This window comes from Podarcis bocagei, assembly GCF_964188305.1.
Source record: "Podarcis bocagei genome assembly, chromosome: 11".
Taxonomy (NCBI): Eukaryota; Metazoa; Chordata; class Lepidosauria; order Squamata; family Lacertidae; genus Podarcis; species Podarcis bocagei.
The window spans coordinates 66,158,838-66,184,411 of record NC_138136.1 but is presented as its reverse complement, the minus strand read 5'-3'; the positions used below and the strand labels follow the sequence as shown (position 1 = coordinate 66,184,411).

General features: G+C 45.2%; 1 protein-coding gene across 2 annotated transcripts in view; it reads left to right on the top strand.

The window, feature by feature from the left end:
- The window catches only part of LOC308597542 (lysozyme C-3-like), a 54,158-nt gene extending 32,103 nt beyond the window's left edge, over positions 1-22,055 (top strand). Inside the window, exons 1-4 of one of the 2 annotated variants that reach the window (XM_081213376.1) lie at positions 13,590-13,771; positions 14,082-14,243; positions 20,353-20,431; positions 21,719-22,055. In XM_081213376.1, the coding sequence (XP_081069502.1) occupies positions 13,636-13,771; positions 14,082-14,243; positions 20,353-20,431; positions 21,719-21,785 (444 nt within the window). In that variant the 5' untranslated portion in view covers positions 13,590-13,635 and the 3' untranslated portion in view covers positions 21,786-22,055. Of the gene's footprint in view, positions 1-13,589; positions 13,772-14,081; positions 14,244-20,352; positions 20,432-21,718 lie in introns of those variants that run through there. The other variant, XM_081213375.1, reaches the window with a different exon arrangement.
- Positions 22,056-25,574: the final 3,519 nt, after the last annotated feature.

Genomic DNA, 25,574 nt, shown 5'->3' with positions numbered 1-25,574 from the left:
CTGATTTAGCTAGTTTAATACAAGGTTGATTGTCTTCCCACACTCTGATAGGTAGGGAACATTCTCCAAACAATTCTTGTACCAGTTGCTTATAAAATTCCAGTTCTCTACATACATCTGATAATGCATTGAACTCAGATTCAGTTGAACTTAAAGCTATAAGTGATTGTTTTCTTGATCTCCAACCAATTAGTGCATTTCCAAATTTTATCGCCATTCCTGACACTGATTTTCTATCTGGTCCAGCATCTGCCCAACTGCTGTCGGCCCAACATTCAAGTTGTGTGCTGCCCTCTGCTGGTAGTTTTAAGCGAAACCTTTTGGTAGTTTGGAGATACCGTAAAACTCTTTTTACTCCTTGCCAAGCATGCATTGATGGTTTTTCAGCTTGTCTACATAGCATGTTGACAGCATATGTTATATCGGGCCGAGTCCACTGTGCAATGTGGAGTAGACTGCCTATCGCTGACTGATAAACCCCGGGATTACAGAACTCTGTCTGTTGCTCAGTTTGAGCATCCTTTGTGTAACTTAACTCCATTGGGGTTTTAACACCAGCACAGTTGTCCATTTTAAACCTTTCCAGCAACTGCTGGATCTTAGCTTCTTGGCTGAGCCAATAGTTCCCATCTTCATCTTGCTGAATTTTAACTCCTAGATAAACAGATACATTGCCTAGTGATTTTATCTGAAACCTTTCTCCAAGCTTTGTGGCAAATTGTTGTGCAAGTTTATCGTCCTTTCCACTGTATAATAAATCATCAACAAATATCAAGACTGCTTCTTGTTCACATCCCGAGCCTTTTAGATAAAGACACACATCTGCTGCGCTCTTTCTGAACCCCATGCTCTCTAGAGCATCGTTTAAGCAGGAATTCCAATTACGGGCGGACTGTTTCAACCCATAAATGGATTTGTGTAGGCGCCAGACCTGGTTTGGCTTGTCTCCTTCAAAACCTGGTGGTGGCGTCATATAGACTTCCTCCTGTAAGTCTGCATTTAAATAAGCCACATTGACATCAAAATGAAACAGCTTATTTCCCTTCTTAGCTGAAGAGGCTAAGAGCATTCTTAATGACTCCGGTCTTGAAGTAGGGGCATAAATTTGAGAATAGTGAACTCCTTTGCGCTGTGAAAACCCTTTTGCAACTAGTCGGGCTTTATATTGCAACTCCTCAGTAGTTGTGGGCTTTAAACGATATACCCATCGACAACCTACAGCTTGTTGGCCTTTTGGAAGCTCTGTACTTGTAAACACACCGAGAGACTTCATTGAAGCCATCTCTTTTTCCATTGCTTCCTGCCACTTTGCGGCTTCTGAGCTTGGAAGCTGTTGTACCTCTACATAGCTATCTGGCTCACACTGTGCCATATTTACGTACACACTTGTCACCTTAAACCGCTCTGGCGGCTTGCCCTTTGTGGCACGTTTTGACCTGCGCAATTGCTCCTCTTGTGCCCCCTCTGACCGTTGGCTGTCAGAATCTGTCTCAGACTTTATGTCTAGACGTGCCTCTAGGGATAAAGACCTCCGTTTAGATACCTCCCTTGGGCTTGGTGTTGCAGGCGACCTGCTTCGCTTTTGCTGTCTGCTAGGCCTAATGACTGGCGATGTTGGAACACTCTTAGATTCTGGCTTTTCTACCTTAGGAGAAGAACCTTGTGCCTGGTCAGAATCTGCATCTGGACCATGTGCACCATCCCCTTCTGGCTCATCACCCTCTGGACTTTCTTTCTCAGCATAAATGCCTAAATCATCTCTCAAAATGTCAGGGTTAGCATGTAAGTGAGTCCATCCGGATTGCTCACAAAATTCAGCGCTCCTACTGAGGACCACTCTTGTAGTATCCCCATCTGGGTTCACGAACCTCCAAGATTTGGCATGTGGTTCGTACCCACAAAAGATGAGTTTCCTAGCCCTTGGACTTCCCTTTTTCCTTAACGCTTTTGGGATAAGTACATAGGCTTGAGATCCAAACACCCGAAAGTAATTAACTTTGGGCTTCTTCCCATATAAAGCAAAATATGGTGTAGTATCAATTACCGAATTATATACTCGGTTCAGAACATGAGTAGCCGTCTGCCAGGCTTCCGCCCAGTAACTTTGAGGAAGTTTAGCATCAAACAACATAGAGTTTGCCAACTCTTGCAGAACCCTGTTTTTACGTTCGGCCACGCCTCCCTCTTGGGGGGAATAAGGTGTAGACAGACGATGCTTAATTCCCTTTTTCTTAAAGAAATTCTGCAACACAGACCCGGTAAATTCTGACCCTCTGTCTGTCTGAAAAGCAAGAACTCTAGTACTGAATTCAAGTTCTACTGCATGAACCCAATTTTTAACTGTTTCTGCAGTATCTGCTTTTGTTTTGAGAGGAAAAAACCATGTAACCTTTGTTTTGTCATCTGAGAGACACAGTGCATACCTCGAACCTCCCATGCTAGCAACAGGCATTGGGCCACATAGGTCCATATGCACAAGTTGGAATACTTTGTCAGATTTCCTATTTGAACTGGGATAGCTGCATCTATGAACCTTCGCCCTTTTGCATGCAGTACAATCCAAATACTTAGTACATTTGTTCAATTTGCACCCTTCTGATAATTCAGGTTGTCTTTTAACATACTGAAAATTAATATGTCCCAAACGGCGATGCCATAAATGAACACAAGAATTATGGGTAGGCGAGTTCACACAACCAGCATGAACCTGTTCAACTTAATCTGGACTTGTCTCAAAATAATATAACCCATCTCTGCATTCCACCTGCAAAAGAGATACGTTATTCTTTGAAATAGTGCAAACCCCATTTTCAAACACAGTTTTAAACCCATTTCTATCAAGTTCTGACACAGACAAAATACACCCCTTCATTCCCTTTAGCACGTAGGCATCAATTTCTGTTTGCAAACACTTCAAAAACACTGTGCCTACAGTCTCTAAGGAACATTTAGTTGAATCTGCCATTGTCACAACTTTAAGGGTTTGCAAATGTCTGCAATTCTGCAAACGGACACTAGATGGCGCCACCAGGTGATGAGATGCACCACTGTCGATCAACCAGCGTAGATTGCTGCCTTGGCCACGCCCTTGCATCAACGCCATTGCTGAAGCCATGTGCTGTGTGCTGTGGGAGTAGCCACGACCTCCTCCTCTTCTTCGACGTCCCCTGGAACTCCTTGTCTGGTAACTAGGGGCAACGGCCTTGGTGCTATCTTGACCAGGTACACGTGTACAATTCCTGATCAAATGGGAAGAGGAACCACAGCTGTCAGGGGTTCAGGAGCAGAGGCAAGGGCAAGGGAGGAAACAGAGAGCGAGGGGGAGGAGGCAGAAGAAAAGATGAGTGATGACGACGACCCGAGATCTCCGAGTCTTTCCAGTGAATCGGAAGATTCACAGAAAGGAGCACCAGTGGCCAGGGCAAGGGGGGAGCCTAGGGGGACACCCCAGCAAGATAGAGCCAGAGGGGACTCAGAGGAGAGCAGTTGGAAATCGGGACCAGCGTCACCGCCAGAGAGCAGGGAAGAGGAAGGGAGCCAGGGATTAAGCGCTGGCAGCTCACAACAGGGGGGAGGGCATGAGTCAGGAGTGGCCACACCTCCATCGGGGAGCGAAGAAACGGTCAGACGGAAAGTGGAAGGTTGGGCGCGCGCGCCAAGTTCAAATGCACAGGAAGGTGACGCAGTAGGCAGCCCTGAAAGAGAGCCAGGTCCTAAAGCCCGGCGCAAGGAGACAGGAGGGTCCGGGGGGTCGGCGTCAGAAGAATCCAGGAAGGAAGAGACCCCGGGGGGCAGAGGGACCCGGAGGAGAACAGTCAGGCGGAAAAGGTGGAGCAGGGCTAGGATATTAAGTTGGTGCACAAAGGGCGGAGACTCAGACGGAGCTTCGCCGATCTAGCCACTAGACGTAGAGTTGCACGCAGTAGCTTGAGAATGGAAACTGTAACTCAATAAAGACTTTTACTTAATGATCGCTGGCTAGCGTGATCCTCTGTGAGCTAGGATCTGGAAGCAACTCTGACAACAGCGAAAACAGTGTCTAGCTGCAAAAGCATTTACTGTGTTCTCAAACTCAGCATCCCCACTCTTAGGCACAGCATAACTCCCCTTTGAAGACAAACCTCTTTCTCTTTGCCTTTTATCCTGTTCATCAGCAAGTCGAGAAGAAATGTATTCAAGGGTTAATTCAGATGAAGGCATAGCTTCCAAAGTTAAAGCTAGAGTCTCATAGCTTTTATCAAGAGAAGACAACAATATGTATGACTGCTGCTCCATAGAGAAAGGAATACCCAGCTGTCTTAGTTGATTAAAGGCAGACACCATTTTGGCAATATGTTCTTTCACACACGCTCCCGGTTGGAGACGTAAATCAAACAAACATCTTGTAGCATGGATCTTGGCCCCCGCAGTGTTTCTGGAATTTAACCGCTGCAGAACCGTCCAGACCTCATGCGTGTTCTTTAACTCAGAAACATAAGGCATTTGCTCTGGTCCCACTGCCAAAACTAGTAGACCTTGGGCTTTCCTGTCGCGTTTCTGAGAAACTGCCGCTGCTGCTTTGTCTTCTGCAGACGTGTCTGCAGCTGCCTGTAAAGGCGGTGCTTCAGTACAACTCCACAACTCTTTTGCTTGCAACCAAACCCTTACTCTAGCCTTCCAATCTTGCCAATTTTTCCCATTGAGTCGCGTAAAGGGGACAGTAAAACTTTCCTGGGACTCTGCCATCCTCCCTGGGGCTTAGGAACGATACTCACAGACCTGTAGACCGTCTCCCAGCTGCTGAGGTGGCTCCTCGAGGAATAAGGCGTCTTCCAGCGAGTACAAACTGCGCAGTGCCTCTTTAAAACTTTTCCTAGGCACGTTGCAGGACTCAAGCTGCTTTGAAGGCTTTCGTTGTCGTCAACCGCTTCTGTCTTCGCTCCAGTCCTTGCATAAATCACTCTTAACTGCACTCCTTATCTCCTTCTTGACGTACAAACAGCCATAACCTGTCCCATTAAACTTTAATTAGTTTAATGCTTATCAAATGTCCAGTGCGCTTCCGATGCGACAACGTTCCATTACAGCAGAGCTTTTCGCACAGCGGCTCAAGAAGGGCTGGAGAGTCAGCATCTTTTCAATAAAGGAATCTTGGAGCAAGCGGTTTGGAATTCAAATAAAAGGTTTATTTACACAAAACAAAAAACCCTGGTGAAGAATCACACATATCAGCAAGCACGCCCCAAAAGAAAAGGGGAAGGGGGAAGAGGCAAACACAGGAGTGAGTTGACTATTTATACAAACTCACATTCCTGGAAGCCTAACGACCTTCAGCTGCTCAGTGATTAGAGCGTCTTGATTAGAGCTTCTTAACCCTTTAATACCAACACCCCAGATGTTCATTGCAAGGTTCAGGTTGGTTCATATTGAGAGAGGTGGTCCTTGAGGTGTTGCACTCCTGAACCAGTGTGAGAGTCTGATTTCTTCCAAAGCAAGGTCCTAATAAATGCTTGGCAAATTGTTGTGGAACGTGTTCTTACATTCAAAGCCACTACAAGGCATAGCATTGCACAGCACACAAGTGGTTCAGGATGCTGCCAGAAATGGTCCTTCTGAAGGGCCACAGCCAGGCTCTTATTAGGTTCATGTACTGCAGCTCTTCCATTTGTTCTTGGCCCTGGGGGTAAAAAGTGGTTTATGAGAAAACTAAGAGAAGGGGTACAAAAACAATGATCTGGAGCAGCTTTCCCCAGCCTGGTGCCTTTCCAATACTTTGAACTCTAATTTCCATCACCTTCAGCCAGTGCGGCCAACGTTCAGGGATGATTGGAGTTATTGCCCAAAATATACAGAGGGTACCAGCTTTGAGAAAGCTGGTCTTTAGCATGCTTAAAGTTCATGGAGGATGGGGATCAGAAGTGTGACAAATGTCATTCTGGGGTGTGGATAGGTAGACTCTACATTGACCACCAGCACTGATCATTCCTCTGATGGAAATGCACTTCAATATGAAGATTCTGGTATGATGTCCAAAGGGAACTGATTAGCATTATAACTGGTAATATTGAATTTACTCCAGAATGTTTTTTGCTTTCTGTGTTTATAGGGTATATAATAAACTTATCAAGTTCAAAGACTTAATTTTGCATTTGCTAATTGCAGCTAGACAAATCATCACTTGACAATGGAAAAATCTAGATAGCTTAACTTAACAGTACAGTACAGACCAATTTGGATTTTAGCAATAGAAAGAAAATTGCCCCTAAAATGCAGATTATGCAAGGAAAAGAAAAAACGACAATCATTTTACAACACCGGCAGAACATTGTTGCACATGCATCTTGTAAGACTTACAAAAACACACCACAAAGGGCAGTTATAGGCATTTGGCAATTTGAATGTATGTAACATGAACTTGGGAACTATTTATTCCTTGAAGAGGCCATGATGTGCCTTGTAAACTGCACCCGTCCTTTTGTTGTTAAGCAAAAAGCAAAAAGCAAAGCAGGGATGGGGAGAGAACACCACATTTTGTTTTAAATAGATTGCAGGTGAGTGGGAAGGGGGCCAGGGGGCAAGACATTCTGTGATTCTATGGTTTGTCTGGCCCAGTCAAGGTCACACAGTGAATAGGAAGAAGGAATGAGCAGCTGATGCTGATGCCTCACTGGAAAGCTTTCTGAGGTTTTTAAAAGCAATCCATTTCACCCATAGCAATCCAAAGAACCATCACATTACTCCCCACCATCCTATTTTTTACTTTCATTTTTTGCTTTTAGGGTTGCTTGTCAGAACCATTGCAAAGGAAAGGATCTCTCTGAATGGACAGTTGGCTGCAGCCTTTGAGCTCCATAGTCTTATATGTGATCCAGCATTTCTCTGGATTTCCCCTTTAGTGAAAGTGATCTCTACAATCAAAATCCAGCTGTTTCTTTCTATACAAGCATTTACATGCTGTTACTCCTATGGTTCAGTAGAATAGCTTTCTTTCTACAGGAAGGAGAGAATGTGAACAGGAAGGAGAGAACTGAGTCCAGTTAAAACTGTTTTCCTGTTTGATGGGTGAATGGGAGAGGCAAGAAGTAAGAAGCAATCAAACACTGCTCTGTTCCCAATTCCACCGAGTACTTATTGGTTATTAAGGAGGAATTAGCATCATCACTATCATTATTATTATCATTATTATTATTTCATAATTGAGAGATAAGTTGTGCTGCACCACAATGCCTGTGCAATAATGTCCAATGACTCAATTTCACAAGTAAGACTCTGGGATAAGCTGAACTCTTCAAGTATAGACTTTTGTCTACTGTACTTGATTAAATGCTTATATAAAGAAGTGAGGCTACAGGGAACCAGGCAGAGGGCCTTCTCAGTAGTGGCGTCTGCCCTGTGGAACGCCCTCCCAGCAGATGTCAAAGCAATAAACAACTATTTTACTTTTAAAAGTCATCTGAAGGCAGCCCTCTTTAGGGAAGTGTAGCATTTTAATGTTTGATGCTGTACTGTTTTTAATATTCAGTTGGAAGCCGCCCAGAGTGGCTGGGGAAACCCAGCCAGATGGGCGGGGTATAAATAATAAATAATTATTATTATTATTATTATTATTATTATTATTATTATTATTATTATTATTATTATTAAGATACTGTGCTGAAAGTGCGCTGCTCCACAAATGGACAACTTACAGGATCTGTACCAGCCACAAAGGGAGTCAAGCAAAGGTGTATTCTAGCCCCAACACTGCTCAACTTATATATAAATGATATTGTCCAGTGTCTAACATCTCCAGAGTATCATGCTCCTAAATTGGCCACAAAACTCATCTCAATTCTATTATATGCAGATGATGCGTTTTTTCTATCCCAAACAAAAGTAGGCCTAAAAAGATTGGTCAGAGCACTTTCAGGATATTGCCAGAGAGAACAGCTGGCCGTGAATTACAAGACAACCAAAGTCATGGTTTACTTGAGCCCATAGTAGCATATGGACAACCAGCTAATTGAACAGGTCAAAGTTTTCAAATATCTTGGCCTTATTTTCCAGTCTACGGAGTCATGGGGAGCACACCAGAAATGTGCAAAAGAAAAAGCCTCCCAAAGGGCCAAAATTCTGACATGCTTTTTCCACACAAAAGGTGGTAAACATATACCACCAGTCCTGGAAGTGTTCCAAGCTAAATCATATAGGGCTCAGATTTGGACAGGCTCTCACCTTGGATCTACAGAAGCTGTCCCAAAAAGTTCTTAAGGCAAATTTCCTCCGTACCACCCATGCGTCCCAAATGCATCTTCCCTTGGTAGAATTACGGATCTGACATAGGACACTTAACTATTGGCTTCGCCTAAACTCAAATCCCCCCGGTCTAATATCCCTAGTGCTGCAAGATTGTCACAAAAGCCCCTGGACTAAAGTTGTCTATCAAAAACTTCACTCTTGTGGTTTATCACCACAACAGCTACTCACTTTGGGTTTTAGTAAAGCAAACAGTCTAATTTGTCAGTGCCTAAATGATATTGAGCTTCAGAACAACTTGGCCACAATAAGGAAATTTTGCCCATGGTATGACTATTTTCCACCTTCCCGTTTCGAATCTCTGGCACCCTACTGGCTTTTACTCTCACAAGATTGAATGTATTGCCCTCAGCTGGACTCGAGGGATGATTCCAACAGATTCCACACGAAAAATGCTTATGTCCCTGCGGAAATGGCCGTACCAAATTGATGGCGCATGCCCTTCTGGCTTGCACTCTTTATAAAGACTTGAGGAATGAGATTATCACCCCTCTTTTATTGTCCATTCTGGGTCGCCCAGCCACTGCCACAGTGTCCTTTCTCTTGGCAGATCAAGATGAATAGGTGACAGCAAAGGTTGCAAGGTTTTTAGCTGGGGCAATCAGAATAAAATCCACAATTGAAGGATTGATTAAAAATCCTAAAATATATTTTATATAACTGACTTTTTATTTCTATTCTTTGTATATCGTATTGTTGTCTTATTGCTATGGCCAATGGCTCACTCAAATAAAGATTCATGCATTCATTCACCACAATGCCTGTGCAATAGTGTCCAATAACCAGCATGGACAGGCTGATGAATTGCTGATTACTATCATAACCATGCTGTTCTCTAGGAGGTACAGCCTGTGTAGATACAGAACTTGTCCGTACTTTCGCCTGACTTGGGCCTAGAAAGTACAGGTCCGGAAGTTTTCTACTTGTCCTCAGCGGCAGAGGAAGCCACTCGGGCACCTGGGGTGGGGTGCGGCAAGGGTGGGGTGAGCCCCCCATAGGGGCGGGGCACACCTTGGGGGGGAGGCAGCGCGGCGCCTCTGCGTGCTCAAGCCAGCGCGTCTCTCCCAGGAGAGATGCGTGGCTTGGGTGCACTGCAGGCCCAGCGGTGAGTGCCGCCCAGCATTTTGTCACCCCCCTCAGTGGTGACACCCGGGGCAGCCTGCACCCACTGCACCCTGTGATGGAAAAGATTGTTTTTGTTGGGGCTGGTTGTGTCCCCAAGTATTTTCTTTTTCTTTTCCCCATGCCAGAAAAGGGTTAATGTACGGCAGCCTCTGACTGTCCGAGGTTCCAGAGGGGAGTTGAAAAGGAAAGGATTTGGAGAGGCAGCTAGTGAGCTTTGGAGGGAGTGTTGGGAGGAGGTTTTGGAGTAGGTTGGGATTTAGGTTGGGAGGATAGGTAGGAAGAGAGGGAGTAAGAGTTGGTTCTGGGTAGAAACATTGACTCTGAGGAAAAGATCACAAACTAGAGAAAGGAGTCTCTGAGCTTAGTGTGAAGGAGAGTGTGTGTTGTCCTATAAGAGTAATTAGGCCAGGAATTACCTGGGAGGCTGAAGCTGAGACAGGAGAAGTAGAAACTGTAAAGAGACAGTCTACTTAGGTCTCCTTCCAGTCAGGAGGGGAGAGACTCTTCTAGTAAGAGAAGACTCCCAAACCAGTGAAACCTTGGCTCTATTACTTGGAGTACCTCAGGAGTAGGGTTGTCTAAGAGGTGTGTAACTGACAGAAAGTACCAAAGAACCAAACTATTAAGCGTGAAACAACTGAGAAAACCTTGAAGTGAAATAACATTGTAAACTGAAATATCCTAAGTTTTATCCACTTGTGTCATAAACTTCCCTGTTAGGAGACTTCCGGGTTGGCGCGATCGGGAAATGGCGGATTCCCTCCGAGCTCCGGAGGGAATCGGCTCAGCGGTGGATGGGTCTTTGCCGTGCCGGCGACACGGGGACCCTTAAAAACCGCAGGCGCGGAAGCCTGCGGACTGAAGACTCGGCGGGTGCCTTAAGCGCCCCCCCTGATTCGCAATGAGCCTTTTTAAAGGCTACGGAGGGGATACAGGGGACGGCGTGGCACTGAGAGTCGACCGCTACCGCCGCTGAGCGAAGCCGCGAGCCATAACCGGAGAGCGCTGACTTCCTTCCTTGAAATTCGGACTGAAAAAAGAACCCGTGAGTAATTTGGAACTGAACTTTAAAACTTTTACCTTTTGAATTTGAGACGACCGGGGGGTGTGCTAAAAGGAAGTCCCCACACCCCCCCTTGCAGACGATCCAGAGCAACGAAATAAGAACTAAGCTGGAGTGCCTACCCTGTAAAGGGTGAGTTTTAAAAAGACAGTAACTTCCAAGATTTAGAAAGGTAAATTTCAGCAGGAGAGTGGAGTGTTGGAAGAGTCTTTGTTTTGTGGTAAACAACCCTCCCTCCCGGGCCCGGGAGCGACCTGATTTGGAGCCTGTATAGAGGAGCAGAATTTGACAGCTGTCAAAAGCTGTCAAATGGACTATTAATAGTGAAAAAAAAATTGCTGTTTAAGACCTCTCCGGATTAAAAGGAGTTACAATTGAACTAAAATCTTGAGAAACAAAGAAACAATAATAGGACAGAGGATTGTTGGAGAAAAGGTTACTCAGTAACCAGATTCCCTCTAGGGGGAATTCTGTGGAATTACAATGGCTGTGGGTGGAAAGATACTGAGAGAAATCGAAAGAATGTTCTCACTGGTGGGAACCCTACAGGAGCAGACTACAGCTATGAGTAAACAATTGACGACCTTGGATTTGGAAACAAGTAGTTCTGCTGAAAGTAATGAGGGCCTGAGTGAGAAAGAACCCACAGCTGAATTTGAAACAATAAACAAAGAAGAGGAGAAGACAAAACAAGAAAGAGAACAAGTTATCTGGGAAAGTACCAACCAGAAGCCGGCATCTGGAGAACACAAGCAAGGAGACTATTGGATTAAATCCACTCTAAGCCTACGAAAGATACAGAAGATGAAAGTGGAGGCCCTGGGACTTTATGGAATTCAGGAGCTCGAAATAAAGAAGTACAATTGGGGCCTCCACATAGACTTAGACTTTGATTTTGACTATCAGCAAGACTTAGGCCTTGTGGAAATTCCTCAGCAGTTGCCTTTAAATATGGGAAGAGACTATGGACTGACTGGATTGATTGTTAAGGAAATCTTTCGAGACTCGATGATAGACAAAAAGGACTACCAACAAAACCGGCGGAGAGGGACTAAAAGAGAATTGAGAGCCTCGGATATCCGGAATCCAGGCTAAAAACTGTTAATTTAGACATGTCTTGGGAAAGGACGCAAAGCGGGGAGGGGAGGGAGGGAAGTATTAAATTTAAACAACACTCAAGACCAGGGGGTTTAGTATTAAGAAAATTATGTAAGAAAAAAGGAGAAATCGAGGGAAGAGAATTGGGGTCCAACTTAGGGAAAATTTATTTTTGTTTTTTATAAAAGGACTAATATTAAGATGGAAGAAATGCCAACTTGCTGACATAAGTTTGGGAATAGGGATGCAGGGGAGGGGGTGGGGGGAAGTCAAGGACTAGGGTTAGAAAATAAGATTTTCGGGAACTATTCATGTTTGTTGTTTTTTATGTTTGTTTTGGTGTGTTGTTTGTGTTTATATAAAATGTGAAAACCCAATAAAAATATTTAAAAAAAAAAAATAAACTTCCCTGTTAAATAAAATTGTTATTGTTTATTTGATCAAATCCTGCCTGAGACTACAAATTATTAAGTTTTCCCTCACACAATTCCCCCACAAGATAATCTCCAGGCCTCTCTACCTGAAGTTGAAGGGGAATGAGGGGAGAAATCTATACCATTAGTCTCCAGATATTAACAGGGCAGCCCTTGTCCTTCCTCTCCCACTGAAACAGACTCCCCACAAAGAGGTAAATCCCTTTAGTGTCCACCACTTTGGGGTCACAGCCACCCATATAGCCTCAACTCCCCAATAGCCACAGTTTTAGCCTGTTAGTTGGAACTTTCCCTCAAAAAACCTATTTGTTCTTGGTGTGACAAATACCTTCTTCCGAGCACGAGAGTCTCATTAGTGTGTCACTTGCAGTGTGAAGGTGTGTCACACAAATGCTCCCTGTGTTCTCCATGCTCCTCCCAGGGCCGGAAAGGGATTCGTTTAACCTCTGGTTTGCTAGTAAAACTGAATTACTATGTTGCAAAATGATGCATCTCTAAAAAGTGTGTCACCAACATGGAAAGTTGGGAAAGCTCTGGTCAAACCCTTGAACTCCCTTATTTCAAAGAAGAGTTTTGGTAACCAAGATATATATCCCGGTTATCTTCAGTCACTGCATAATTATGCCTAGTCCGCCATTATCTCCCCAGAAGTCGCAGAATATGTGAATTCCTGTTTTCATCGCATTCCAGTCTCGCTACATTTCTATTTCTTTTCCTCCACTGCTACATATTTTGTTTCTCAGCAAATGTTTTCCTTGCCATTTGGCAGAAGTGACTGCTGAGGAGCAGTACTGCTATGAACCTGACCTCCCAGCACCAGAGTTATCTTTTGATAAAGGGTGGTGTATAAATAGAATATAACAACAATAAACTAATCATTTATTAATCTTTAAGATGCCACAAGGCTCTCTTGATTGTTTCTGCTGGAAAAGACAAATATATTGCTTTTTTCCTATTAGGTTATTATTTAATATTAAGGTAAAGGTACCCCTGCCCGTACGGGCCAGTCTTGACAGACTCTAGGGTTGTGCGCTCATCTCACTCTAGAGGCCGGGAGCCGGTGCCATCCGAGGACACTTCCGGGTCACGTGGGCAGTGTGACGAAGCTGCTCTGGCAAGCCTGCACCAGTGCAGCACACGGAAACGCCGTTTACCTTCCCGCTATAAAGCGGTACCTCTTTATCTACTTGCACTTAGGGGTGTTTTCGAACTGCTAGGTGGGCAGGAGCAGGGACCGAACGACGGGAGCTCACCCCGCCGCGGGGATTCGAACCGCCGACCATACGATCGGCCAGTCCTAGGTACTGCGGCTTTACCCACAGCACCACCCGCATCCCATTATTTAATATTACACAGATGCTAAATCTTTAAGCGCATACATGCTGCCTGCTTTAATATTTTCCGTTGAAAATGTTAAGTGAATGTTGAAATATTTCCTAAGTTGCACACTGTTATCATATATCAAACCAGAATTGCAGCATGTGTCTGTTTTTTTGCAGGGGGCGGGGTTCCTATCAATACTTATTCCCCTCCCCCCGTCAGTGTTCTGCTCACCATCTGGACTCCGCCCACAACAGTGGTCTACAAAAGCCACTGGGGATCCCAGGGAATCCAAGCTTCACTCGCCAGGGAGCCGCAGAGATGAAGGTTCTGGCCCTCACCCTCCTCTGCCTCCTCCTTGCAGGGAATGAAGCCAAAGTGTATAAGAGATGTGAACTGGCTGCACGACTGAAACGGGGCGGGTTAGGTGGATATCATGGCATCAGCCTGGCCAACTGTGAGTTTGCTCTTCCTTTCCCTTCATCTTTGCTATTTCTGGTGTTTTGGGGGAAAGCTGGAATGGGGACTTCTTTTCAGGAAAAGGTTCACACACCTTGCTGCCCATCAAAATGTCCCAACTTTCATTCATAGTTTGTGCAAATTTCTATTTAAGACCATGGGGGGGGGGGAGTAGACGTTACAGGCAGCTTCCATAGTGAACATTGAAAGAATGTTTTAAAATTATTCTATTTCTAAACTTTGACAAAATGTTTGCACACCGAGCGTATACCCAAATTGCAGTCCTTTTCTTGTTCACTTTGTTCCAGGGCTCTGTGCCGCTTATCATGAAAGCAGATTTAACACAAGAGCCGTGGGGCCACCAAACTCCGACGGCAGCCGTGACTATGGAATCTTTCAGATAAACAGCCGCTGGTGGTGCGACAATGGGCATCGCCCAACAGCCAATGGGTGTAGAAGCTCCTGCAATGGTAAGCAACTTGATACTGCAGGGATTGCTAGCTTTGTTGTTGTTTAGTCGTTTAGTTGTGTCCGACTCTTCGTGACCCCATGGACCAGAGCACGCCAGGCACCCCTATCTTCCACTGCCTCCCGCAGTTGGGTCAAACTCATGCTGGTAGGTTCGAGAACACTGTCCAACCATCTCGTCCTCTGTCGTCCCCTTCTCCTTGTGCCCTCCATCTTTCCCAGCATCAGGGTCTTTTCCAGGGAGTCTTCTCTTCTCATGAGGTGGCCAAAGTATTGGAGCCTCAGCTTCACGATCTGTCCTTCCAGTGAGCACTCAGGGCTGATTTCCTTCAGAATGGAGAGGTTGGATCTTCTTGTAGTCCATGGGACTCTCAAGAGTCTCCTCCAGCACCATAATTCAAAGGCATCAATTCTTCGGCGATCAGCCTTCTTGATGGTCCAGCTTTAACTTCCATACAACACTAGTGGAAAAACCATAGCTTTTACTATACGGATCTTTGTTGGCAAGGTGATGTCTCTACTTTTTAAGATGCTGTCTAGGTTTGTCATTGCTTTCCTCCCAAGAAGCAGGCGTCTTTTAATTTCGTGGCAACTGTCACCATCTGCAGTGATCATGGAGCCCAAAAAAGTAAAATCTCTCACTGCCTCCATTTCTTCCCCTTCTATTTGCCAGGAGGTGATGGGACCAGTGGCCATGATCTTCGTTTTTTGATGTTGAGCTTCAGACCATATTTTGCGCTCTCCTCTTTCACCCCCATTAAAAGGTTCTTTAATTCCTCCTCACTTTCTGCCATCAAGGTTGTGTCCTCTGCATATCTGAGGTTGTTGATATTTCTTCCGGCAATCTTAATTCCGGCTAGGGATTCATCCAGCCCAGCCTTTCGCATGATGAATTCTGCATATAAGTTAAATAAGCAGGGAGACAATATACAGCCTTGTCATACTCCTTTCCCAATTTTGAACCAACCAGCTGTTCCATATCCAGTTCTAACTGTAGCTTCTTGTCCCACATAGAGACTTCTCAGGAAACAGATGAGGTGATCAGGCACTCCCATTTCTTTAAGAACTTGCCATAGTTTGCTGTGGTCGACACAGTCAAAGGCTTTTGCATAGTCAATGAAGCAGAAGTAAATGTCTTTCTGGCACTCTCTAGCTTTCTCCATAATCCAGTGCATGTTTGCAATTTGGTCTCTGATTCCTCTGCCTCTTCTAAATCCAGCTTGCACTTCTGGGAGTTCTCGGTCCACATACTGCTTGAGCCTTCCTTGTAGAATTTTAAGCATAACCTTGCTAGCGTGTGAAATGATTGCAATTGTGCAGTAGTTGGAGCATTCTTTGGCACTGCCCTTCTTTGGGATTGGGATATAGACTGATCTTCTCCAAACCTCTAGCCACTGCTGAGTTTTCCAAACTTGCTGGCATATTGAGTGTAGCACCTTAACAGCATCATCTTTTAAAATTTTAAACAGTTCAGCTGGAATACCATCACTTCCACTGGCCTTGTTATTTGCTATGCTTTCTAAGGCCCATTTGACTTCACTCTCCAGGATGTCTGGCTCAAGGTCAGCAACCACACTACCTGGGGTGTACAAGCCATCCATATCTTTCTGGTATAATTCCTCTGTGTATTCTTGCCACCTCTTCTTGGTGTCTTCTGCTTCTGTTAGGTCCTTACCACTTTTGTCCTTTATTATGGTAATCTTTGTACGAAATGTTCCTTTCATATCTCCAATTTTCTTGAACAGATCTCTGGTTTTTCCCATTCTGTTGTTTTCCTCTATTTCTTTGCATCGCTCGTTTAAGAAGGCCTTCTTGTCTCTCCTTGCTATTTTTTGGAAATCTGCATTCAGTTTCCTGTATCTTTCACTATCTCCCTCACATTTTGCTTGCCTTCTCTCCCCTGCTATTTGTAAGGCCTCGTTGGACAGCCACTTTGCTTTCTTGCATTTCCTTTTCATTGGGATGGTTTTCGTTGCTGCCTCCTGTATAATGTTGCGGGCCTCCATCCAAAGTTCTTCAGGCACTCTGTCCAGCAAATCTAAATCCTTAAACCTGTTCCTCACTTCCACTGTGTATTCATAAGGGATTTGGTTTAGATTGTATCTTACCGGCCCAGTGGTTTTTCCTACTTTCTTCAGTTTAAGCTTGAATTTTGCTATAAGAAGCTGATGATCTGAGCCACAGTCAGCTCCAGGTCTTGTTTTTGCTGACTGTATAGAGCTTCTCCATCTTTGGCTGCAGAGAATATAATCAATCTGATTTCGATGCTGCCCATCTGGTGATGTCCATGTGTAGAGTCGTCTCTTGTGTTGTTGGAAAAGCGTGTTTGTGATGACCAGCTTGTTCTCTTGACAGAACTCTATTAGTCTTTGCCCTGTTTCGTTTTGATCTCCAAGGCCAAACTTGCCAGTTGTTCCTTTTATCTCTTGATTCCCTACTAGCTTACACTTCTTTAATTCAGTTCACATTTGAAGGTGAATCTACCTAATTTGCACTTTCTGAAATAATACACGGAAAAAGACACAGCACATTCTTCAAAACTCACACTTCTAATCTTCCAATGCCCTTCTCAAGCCAACTGCATTGGGCACAGTATGCCTATAAATAGATATATTTACAAAAATTGCATACAAAAGTACATTAGATTACAAAAAATTGCACACAAAGCTGTCATTCAGGAGAATTTCACACTAAAAAACTGCTGAATTTACATGAAGACTTTTTAAAAAAAGAATTCCACAACCTCCATACCTTCACCCCCAGGTGTATCTGTCCAGCTTTCAGGACTGTCCTTAGTCAGTGGTCCCCAATGTTTTTGGTATGGTGACCCACAAATCCAAATTTGCAAGACATGGTGACTACAGATTTATTGTCAAATGAATTTTGGACTTCCAGAAATGCTGGTACTAATATCTTAATAAACTTAAAAATGTGTTTCCAACACTTTTCTCTTCCTGTGCCCCCTTCTTTGTTGAATTTGTGATGAACTTTTAATGACACAGTTAATAATAAAAATTGGAACTACATAATGAAATTCAAAATGTTTCACATAGTATAGGTTCCATTTATTTGTTAGAGTTAAAGCCACTGGGGTGAGCATAGGGAAAATTGCAGAGAGTACAGTACAGTCATTGCTGCTTCCCTCCCCGCAAACTTCATGTTTATCATGGAAAGCCAGCTGTGCCCTGTTTGTCCTGACTGTGTCACTTAATATTGTTTTTACATGCAAACGTACACACTGATACTGCTGTTGTCCAATAACACCAGGGAGCACTCCTTGTACCAGGAAAATCTATACAAGGTAGCCGCACGACACTATTGCGTACACACAGAGCACACACATGCCCTCACATATACAGACCACAGGCATACATGCAAGTTTTGTGTCTCTCACTCCACCTTATACTGCACAGATATACATTCACTCAGATATGCCTCTCTCTCTCTGCTCAGGTTCTTGTCTTCCTCTGTCTCTCATGCACCACATGTGCATGTGTCCATCCCTCTGCCCTCACCAGCAGCGTAGTGTGGGTTGCTGCCCCCCCTCCCTTGGTGGACTGGGCAGTTGGGGCGGGCACCAGGGGTGGCATGCAGAGCCCCTACAGAGGGTGGATGGAGCCCGCCTCCAACAGGCTCTTCGACTGCTGCCTCTATCCACCTGCTCACCAGACCAGCCTGCCTGCCAATGTGCCTCAGCTGCCAGGGCTCGGTACCTGTCGTGGGGATACCTGATTGCACACCCTCAAAAATGTGTGCCAGGGCGATGCCCCCCCCCCCTGGCTTCCCCTGGCTCCTACACCTCCCCCTGGCTCCTACACCTCAGCCCCTCACACACACACACACACACACACACACACACACACGCAAACACACACACTGCTCTCCCTCTTTACTCAGATACATACCTTCCCTTCTGAGCACACATACATGTAACCCATTTTTCTCACTTGCACGAAACAACATGTAAACAACATGTAAACACACATCACAAATACATCTCTCCCACCTTCCTCACACAACTTGCACATCTCTCTCGCAGTCACACACACATTACTTGAGCACTAACATCCCAGCTCTAAAAAGCATCTTCATAGGGCTAAAGAACCATCTGCCAACAGTGCCGCCTAGTGGGCAGCAACATTCCCCTGACTCTGACCTCAGCCTCTCCTTTACTTTTCCACCCCTTTTAAACAAAACATCCTCAGCACAAGGTTGGTGGATAGCAGAATCCTGAATCCCTGCTGTTCCTCCTCACCCTCCTCCATTCCATTCAGCCTTACTTACCATGGGACAAACAAGACACTCACTGCTTGCTGGCAGGCAGCAGCAGCCGGAGCACACAGTTATAACCCCACAGATCCTTCCTTCCTTTCCCAACCTTTCATTTCAAGTAATCTGGAGGCAGGCAGCTGTGCAAACAAAGGACCTAGCACTCCTTACCAAAGTATTCCAACGGGGTGGGGGGTGGGGGTGGGAAGCACTGAAGCAATCGACCCACTTCAACTGGTTTGCCTGCCCACTTGCAGGCTGTGACCCACAGACTGGGAAACAATGCCCTAGGCCATGAGCTCTCACTAGGCCATGCTCTGCCCCACTGCCTCTGCTCTGTATCCTCCTGCTTTTACCGGGTTGCAATGTGTCCTGGAGCTGTGACCTTGCTTGTCTGGATGAAGGATGAGATGGGCCATTTTTAAAGAACTGATTTCTTTCTCTGGCTAGAATGCAGCTGACTAGAAGGGATCCCCCGCTTGGTGCTATAATGTTTGAATGCCAGCTCAAGGGGGAAATGCTTTAAGTGTTCCCCAAAAGTTGGATGGACCTCTAGGAAAAGGTTTTCCACAGTTCAGAGGCAGCCCCTGCAGCCTTGGGGGTGTTTGTATTCTGGGGTTTGCATTTTAGGAATCCCCAGTGTTACGGAAAAATCTGGGTGCGTGATTGCACTGCCACCCAGCTCGTCGGACAGAGTCCGCGGGTCCTAGCGGAGAAGAAAAGGAGCTCAGCCGGACGCAGGAGCAAACTACGAAGATCCGAGTTTTATTGCGCAACAGGTTCAAAATGGCATTGAACCCCGAGAATGGGGTGACATAGGCTTTTAAAAGTTCCCTCCATAACCCAGAATACAGTGCAGGAAACGTCATGAATACATTATGGGAAGGTCATGTTTCGCGAATTACATCATGAATATATTTTAGACGTCATGAATAGATTAAGGAAAGGTGGGATTACATTCATTAACATTTCGGATGAGGGAGGGGGAATATGCAGAGCAAGAAATATACATAGATAAACATTTATTGAGTACCGGTGGTGGCAAGACAATGGGCCAGAGATATGCATCGTCTGCCACTTCGTATTGCCCGGAGGAAGGGTTTGGGGAAACGATCTGGCAGGATTAAGAAGTTCCTGTGTACGTGACCTGCCGTTTTGGGGATTATGGAAGTAGGGATAGCATTATGGAGTCCAAGGGGAGCTGAGTTGAATGACACCAAAAGTGAGGGAATCGGAGTTACGGTTGATTTTATATCAATTTCTAAAGATTTCAATGATTTCAAACCCATTCTGTACTATAGGGCAAAAGCAGAAACAGAATAGATACATTGTAACAAGATTTTGACAAGTGGAAACAGAATGGATACATTGTAACAGGATTTTGACAGTTTTACGAGGTCTCTGGTTTCGGATCCATTGTTCTCACAGTGGGGGGCCGTCAACAGCTTGTCAGGGGTGAAATGAGGCGTGCAGTAGCTCCCTGAGCTAGCTCCTGCAGGACGAATGCATGGCTGTGATTGGCTAAAGCGCGGCCATAGGAATCAGCGGGGAAACAGGAACACTCGGTCTACTCGTTCTAAGTATGGAGCGCAGATAGGCATAGGAAAAGATAGGGGAATATATATAAGTATTCGAGCTTATTTCGCTCGCGGAAGGGGAAGAAAGGGGGGGTCTGGGAAAAGTGTGGTGCTTGTGCAACGGTGAAGGGGGTTGAGGGTGAGTGTGCGGTGGCACCCTCGAGGTCATCGCCTCGGACGTTCAAGGAGAAGGGGGGAGAAGGAGGCACCCCCCCGGTCCGTATCACCCAGTAACCTCCTTTGCTTTCTGACAAATCTTTGCCAGCATTCTTAAATGATGACATCGCAAATGATATTAACTGTGTCAAGAGGATTGTCCGTGACCCTCAAGGGATGAACGCCTGGTAAGTGCTAATATCTCAGTGCTTGGAACATTCAATACCTGCCAAGTTTTCAGTTCACATAACTATGTAGAGGAAGGTGGTTTCACTTGACTGTTGTATAGCTGGCAGCTAAAGATCCTTCCCCAATAGGCACTGACAAGGGCTAAAGATGCTTCCTTAAATGTACAGCCAGTAGTGCCCTCACTGCTCTGGGACCCTGCTGCCCTTCTCCACTTCCTCTGAGTAACTGGCAGCATCAGACAGTGCTGGGAAGCCAGGAAAAGACCACAGCCCCACCCGCATCACAAAGCCAGCCACCACTGTGTGCAGCAAACACTTGGTAGCTGTCTTGGTGGGGATTTAAGGACATGATTTGGCAACTGAGCCAATGTGGAGTAGTGGTAAGAGAGGACCTGGGAGCCCAGAGATCAAATCCTGACTCAGCCAGGAAGTTCACAGGTTGACATTGAGTCAGTCACTGTCTCACAACCCAGCCTACAGTGTTTTTCTAAGGGGAAGAACCATGTATGCCACCTTGAGCTCCTTGGAGAAAAGGTGGGGTATAAATGTAGTAATAAATAAATTGGAATGCAGGAAAGGAGGAGACAGTCTGAGTTCTGTCATGGGCTGGAGCGAAGTCCTGGGGCAGATGGTTCACTTCCCAAGTTTGCTTGGAGGTCTTTCACAGAAGGCTATCAATGCTTAGCAGCCACAATGACTCTGTTCCACCTCCATTCTTAGGCACAATGTGCCTCTGAATGTGCTTTTCACTCACTGGATCATCACCTTGTCGCGGTGTGTGGGCTTGCACGTTCCTATGACCCTTGGGAGCAAGGCAATCGGGAGTCTCATACTCCCAGCAGGGTCCCCCAAGGCGGTAGGGTCAAAGGGGAGGAGCTAGACAAAGAATGATCCAAGAAGTCCTCAGTGGTAGGACCGTGAAATCTGGAAGCCCCTAGTCATGAACCGGCACATGGGAGGTAGATACAGATTCAGTTGCTCAGACTCAAGGAATGAGGCAGTTGAGCAGCTCGACAGCTGTATCCATGACTGAGCAGTAAAGTTCCATGGGATGGGATGTGAAGCAAAATTTTGCTAGAAGGGCACCATGGGCTGTTAATAGGTAGACTTCCCGTTGACCGCTTAAACTGATCATCAGCAGAGAATGACCCTGCAGCTGACACAAATGCCTCACTTGGAAATGTTGTGGAGCTTTTAAAGAAGATCCACCTCACTTGTAGTTAGTTATCCAAGCAACAGTCATGCGGCTTCCCTTGCTTCATTTTTTGCTCTTATTCTGACTTTTAGGGTTGCTTGGAGGAATCATTGCAAAGGAAAAGATCTCTCAGGGTGGACAAAAGGTTGCAGACTCTGAGTTCCATGGTCCTGAATGAATTCCAGCATTTCTCTTGAGATCCCCTTTGATGAAACATCTACCTACTGCCATATAATCAAGATCCAGCTGCTTCTTTCTGGGCTAGCATTTGCATGTTGTGCCCCACCCCATGGTGGAGGGAAATGGCCCTCTTTCTAGATGAAGGAAAGTGATTATTATTTTTAAGTGTGTCTGGGGTGGTGAGTCATCTTGCTTTGGATTGAGAGCTTCTCTGCTTGAAAATCTTCAATAAACTGAACATAAACAAAACTCTTTTCTTGCTTGATTGGTAAATAGAAATAACAGAATTAGGTTAAGCATCATCGTCTCATCATAATTGGCAGGGAGGTGCAGAGGCGCATCAAGGCCTCTTGCACCCTGGCAAGGAGCTGTATGGGCACACGCACACCAGGAAAATCACTTCTCGCACATGTGATCTTGCTGCGACAGCAGCAACGCACTGCCACACACATACACATCATAATCTCCCTCAGTCTACCTTCATGCTTCCTCGCCATCTCTCCCACCACTCAGCTCCCAGCTCTTGTCTAAACTCATGACCTTATACAGATAGTGACAGATTTCTGGGGTGACTTACAAATGTCAGGTAGATTGAATCATAGAATCATAGAATCATAGAGTTGGAAGAGACCACAAGGGCCATCGAGTCCAACCCCCTGCCAAGCAGGAAACACCATCAGAGCACTCCTGACATATGGTTGTCAAGCCTCTGCTTAAAGACCTCCAAAATTGGAAAATGGGCCCCAAGTTTGCAGTCAATTTAAAAATGGAACACACCCTATAATATTCCCATTACTTCCTAACTGACTTTCTCCTGCTTATAACGTCTGGTACATCCTATTATTATGAAGTTTTCCAGGCATTCTATTAACCCTCCAAAGGACCAGAATTGCCTTGATTTGGACTGGGTCTGCAGTGCTGAGGAAGAGCCCTTTCTCCCTACATCAGGTGCAACTGCCTTCCTGTCAGCTGAGGGGGAAACTCAAACGTCAAGATAGCTATATCAAGCAACACATGTCTCTCCTCTTAAGTTGAGGGGTACTGCTGGGTTTAAGCAGGGTTGGGCAATGGGGATCAGGGGCATCAATAAAATCTTGTTCTCGTGGTATGGATTTGTTTAAGCAATGCATTCAGTTCCCCATTGCTGGTGGCCAGAAAATATACAGAACATTTCTTCTCTTTTTTTTGGCCAGAGCTTAGAATCATAGAATCATAGAGTTGGAAGAGACCACAAGGGCCATCGAGTCCAACCCCCTACCAAGCAGGAAACACCATCAGAGCACTCCTGACATATGGTTGTCAAGCCTCTGCTTAAAGACCTCCAAAGGAGGAGACTCCACCACACTCCTTGGCAGCAAATTCCACTGTCAAACAGCTCTTACTGTCAGGAAGTTCTTCCTAATGTTTAGGTGGAATCTTCTTTCTTGTAGTTTGGATCCATTGCTCCGTGTCCGCTTCTCTGGAGCAGCAGAAAACAACCTTTCTCCCTCCTCTATATGACATCCTTTTATATATTTGAACATGGCTATCATATCACCCCTTAACCTCCTCTTCTCCAGGCTAAACATGCCCAGCTCCCTTAGCCGTTCCTCATAAGGCATCGTTTCCAGGCCTTTGACCATTTTGGTTGCCCTCCTCTGGACACGTTCCAGTTTGTCAGTGTCCTTCTTGAACTGTGGTGCCCAGAACTGGACACAGTACTCCAGGTGAGGTCTGACCAGAGCAGAACACAGTGGCACTATTACTTCCCTTGATCTAGATGCTATACTCCTATTGATGCAGCCCAGAATTGCATTGGCTTTTTTAGCTGCCACATCACACTGTTGGCTCATGTCAATTTTGCGGTCAACCAAGACTCCTAGATCCTTTTCACATGTACTGCTCTCAAGCCAGGTGTCACCCATCTTGTATTTGTGCCTCTCGGTTTTTTTGCCCAAGTGCAATACTTTACATTTCTCCCTGTTAAAATTCATCTTGTTTGTTTTGGCCCAGTTCTCTAATCTGTCAAGGTCGTTTTGAAGTGTGATCCTGTCCTCTGGGGTGTTAGCCACCCCTCCCAGTTTGGTGTCATCTGCAAATTTGATCAGGATGCCCTTGAGTCCATCATCCAAGTCGTTGATAAAGATGTTGAATAAGACCGGGCCCAAGACAGAACCCTGTGGCACCCCACTAGTTACTCTTCTTCAGGATGAAGAGGAACCATTGATGAGCACCCTTTGGGTTCGGTCAGTCAGCCAGTTACAAATCCACTGAGTGGTAGCATAGTCAAGACCGCATTTTACCAGCTTCTTTACAAGAATATCATGGGGCACCTTGTCAAATGCCTTGCTGAAATCAAGGTAGGCTACATCCACTGCGTTCCCTTCATCTACTAGGCTTGTAATTCTGTCAAAAAACGAGATCAGGTTAGTCTGACATGACTTATTTTTCAGAAATCCATGCTGACTATTGGTGATCACAGCATTCCTTTCTAGGTGCTCACAGACTGTTTGCTTAATGATCTGCTCCAGAATCTTCCCTGGTATTGATGTCAGACTGACTGGGCAATAATTATTTGGGTCCTCTCTTTTCCCCTTTTTGAAAACAGGGACAACATTTGCCCTCCTCCAGTCTGCCGGCACTTCGCCTGTTCTCCAGGAATTCTCAAAGATGACTGCCAGTGGTTCTGAGATCACATCTGCCAGTTCTTTTAATACTCTTGGATGCAGTTCATCTGGCCCTGGAGACTTGAATACATCTAAACTAGCCAAGTATTCTTGTACTATCTCCTTAGTTATTCTGGGCTGTGTTTCCTTTGCTGAATCATTTGCTCCAAATTCTTCAGGTCGGGCATTGTTTTCTTTATCGGAGAAGACTGAGGCAAAGAAGGCATTGAGGAGTTCAGCCCTTTCTGTGTCCCCTGTTTGCATTTCACCATCTTCTCCTCTGAGTGACCCCACTGTTTCTTTGTTCTTCCTTTTGCTACGGACATACCCATAAAAGCCTTTTTTGTTGCTTTTAACCTCTCTAGCAAGCCTGAGTTCATTCTGTGCTTTAGCTTTTCTGACTTTGTGTCTACATGTGCTGGCTATTTGTTTGAATTCCTCTTTGGTGTCATCCCCCCTTTTCCATTTTTTGTACACATCCTTTTTTAATCTTAACTCAGTTAAAAGTTCTTTAGATAGCCACCCTGACTTCTTTAGGCACCTTCCTTGTTTCCGTCTCATTGGTATTGCCTGAAGTTGTGCTTTTACTATCTCCCTCTTAACAAACTCCCAGCCATCATGAACTCCCTTTCCTTTTAGTATTACTGTCCATGGGATCTCACCCAGCACTTCCCTAAGTTTTATGAAGTCGGGTTTCTTAAAGTCAAGAAATTGAGTCCTAGTATGCTTGGCTGCTCCTTTCCGCTGTATAGTAAACTTCAGAAGAGCATGATCACTCACGCCTAATGATCCTTCCACTTCTACCCCACTAACCAGGTCATCAACATTGGTTAGGACCAGATCTAAAATGGCTGTTCCTCTTGTTGCTTCTCCCACTTTCTGGACAATGAAGTTGTCTGCAAGGCCAGTGAGGAATCTGTTTGACCTTATGCTCTTGGCTGAGTTTGACATCCAACAAATATCCGGGTAATTGAAGTCCTCCATTACTACTATCTCCCTTCCTTTTGCATGCTTGGCCATCTGTTCCAGGAAGGCATCATCTATGTCCTCCGTTTGGCTTGGGGATCTATAGTAAACTCCCACAATGAGGTCTCTGTTATTCTTCTCTCCCTTAATTTTGACC